Consider the following 1,577-nt stretch of genomic DNA (forward strand, 5'->3'; position numbering starts at 1 on the left):
CTTCTACATATTCCTCAGCCCCACCTTTTCCCCCTATCCCTCCCTCTCCCGTCTTCCCTCTATCTCTCTCAATCCCACCTTTTCCCCACATCCTTCCATCTCACGTCTTCCCTATATCTCTCTCAATCCCACCTTCTTCCCTAATCCCTCCATCTCCCCTTTTCCCCCCATGTCCCCTCAGCCCTGCCTTCTCCCCAAATATCTCAATTTCAACTCCACCACATTTCTCCCATGTACCCTGACCTCCCCTCTGCCTCACACCCCTCAGTCTCTGCAGTACGGTAGCCCAGTGCTGCTGCCTCATGGCGCCAGGGACCCGGGTTCGCTTCCACCTTGGGGGAGGTTTGCCACTGTTTCTCCCTGTGGGTGTGTAGTTTCCCTCCGGGTGCTCCGATTTCCTCCCACAGTCCCAAGATGCGCAGGTTAGGCTGGATTGGCAGTGTTAAATTGCCCCGTAGTGTCCGGGGATGTCCAGGCTAGGGGGATTAGCCAGGGTTACAGGGATAGGGTAAGGAGAGTTTCAGAGTAGGAGGGAGACGATGCGCTGAATGGCCTGCTTCCACACTGTAAGGATTCTATAAATCATCCTCCTTTCATATCCCTGAACAGCACCTACTTAGCACCTTCTCCAACACCCTCACTCTCACCTTAATTCTTTTGATTCCCCCTGTTAATGCCCTCTTGACGTTGGTCCCTTTTGACATTGGACCATGTCATGCCATCCACCATTTCTGTTCCCTCCCAGCATGCCCCATCACTTCGCCCTGAAAGGTTTGACCTTCTGGTGATGGACAAAGATCCTGGACCTGAGAGCTTGACGCGCGTTCCTTTCCCCACCGACGCTGCACGGTCCCCAGCCATTTCCCGTTTCGCTTTTCCGATTTCCAGCGCCCGCGGCGTCACCCTGTCTCCTCCCTGGTGTTGCGCTAAACCCCTCGTGGCCTGCCCCCCCCTCCCCCCTCAACCACCTCACCTGAACTGCCTGAGCTGCAGGCCCCTCTCTCCGGAGGTCAGCAGGCGGCAGGAGCAGTAGCCGGGGAAGAGTAGGAGGTTCCAGTTGGCCGAGTGCCAGGCCACCAAGAACGGCGACTCAAAGTCCCGCAGCGCCGCCTTCGCCAGTTGCGTCATGCCCGCCCAGCTGCCTGCCAGGCAGACCGCCAGTGCCAGGCCCACAGCCACTCTCCCCAGCGTGCCGAGGGGGCTAGGCCAGCAGCAGGGTGCCACGCTGTCCTCGCGGAACTGTGCCAGAGCCTCCGGAATCTCATCATTGCCTTCGACGGGATAGTGGAGAAGATAAAGAGAGACCGGGTCAGTAGGATTGATTTATTGTCAGTGTAAGCACAGCAAAAAGCTTTGCTTGTAAGCAAGGACATTTGATGGGCTTCTTGCTGAGATATTTGTATCACCGATAGTCACAGGTGAGGTGCCGGAAGACTGGAGGTTGGCAAACGTGGTGCCACTGTTTAAGAAGGACGGTAAAGACAAGCCAGGGAACTATAGACCGGTGAGCCTGACCTCTGTGGTGGGCAAGTTGTTGGAGGGAATCCTGAGGGACAGGATGTACATGTATTTGGAAA

General features: G+C 56.3%; 1 protein-coding gene across 1 annotated transcript in view; it reads right to left on the reverse strand.

Annotated features, from left to right (window-relative positions):
* Window positions 1-1,577, reverse strand: part of LOC122547041 (putative thiamine transporter SLC35F3) — a gene marked incomplete at its 3' end in the record, with an annotated part of 21,391 nt that overhangs the window by 7,073 nt on the left and 12,741 nt on the right. Inside the window, exon 2 of the mRNA XM_043685637.1 lies at window positions 974-1,271. Within this exon, the coding sequence (XP_043541572.1) occupies window positions 974-1,271 (298 nt within the window). The remainder of the gene's footprint in view (window positions 1-973; window positions 1,272-1,577) is intronic.

The sequence above is a fragment of the Chiloscyllium plagiosum genome, unplaced genomic scaffold (assembly GCF_004010195.1).
Source record: "Chiloscyllium plagiosum isolate BGI_BamShark_2017 unplaced genomic scaffold, ASM401019v2 scaf_935, whole genome shotgun sequence".
In the NCBI taxonomy this organism is placed as follows: Eukaryota; Metazoa; Chordata; class Chondrichthyes; order Orectolobiformes; family Hemiscylliidae; genus Chiloscyllium; species Chiloscyllium plagiosum.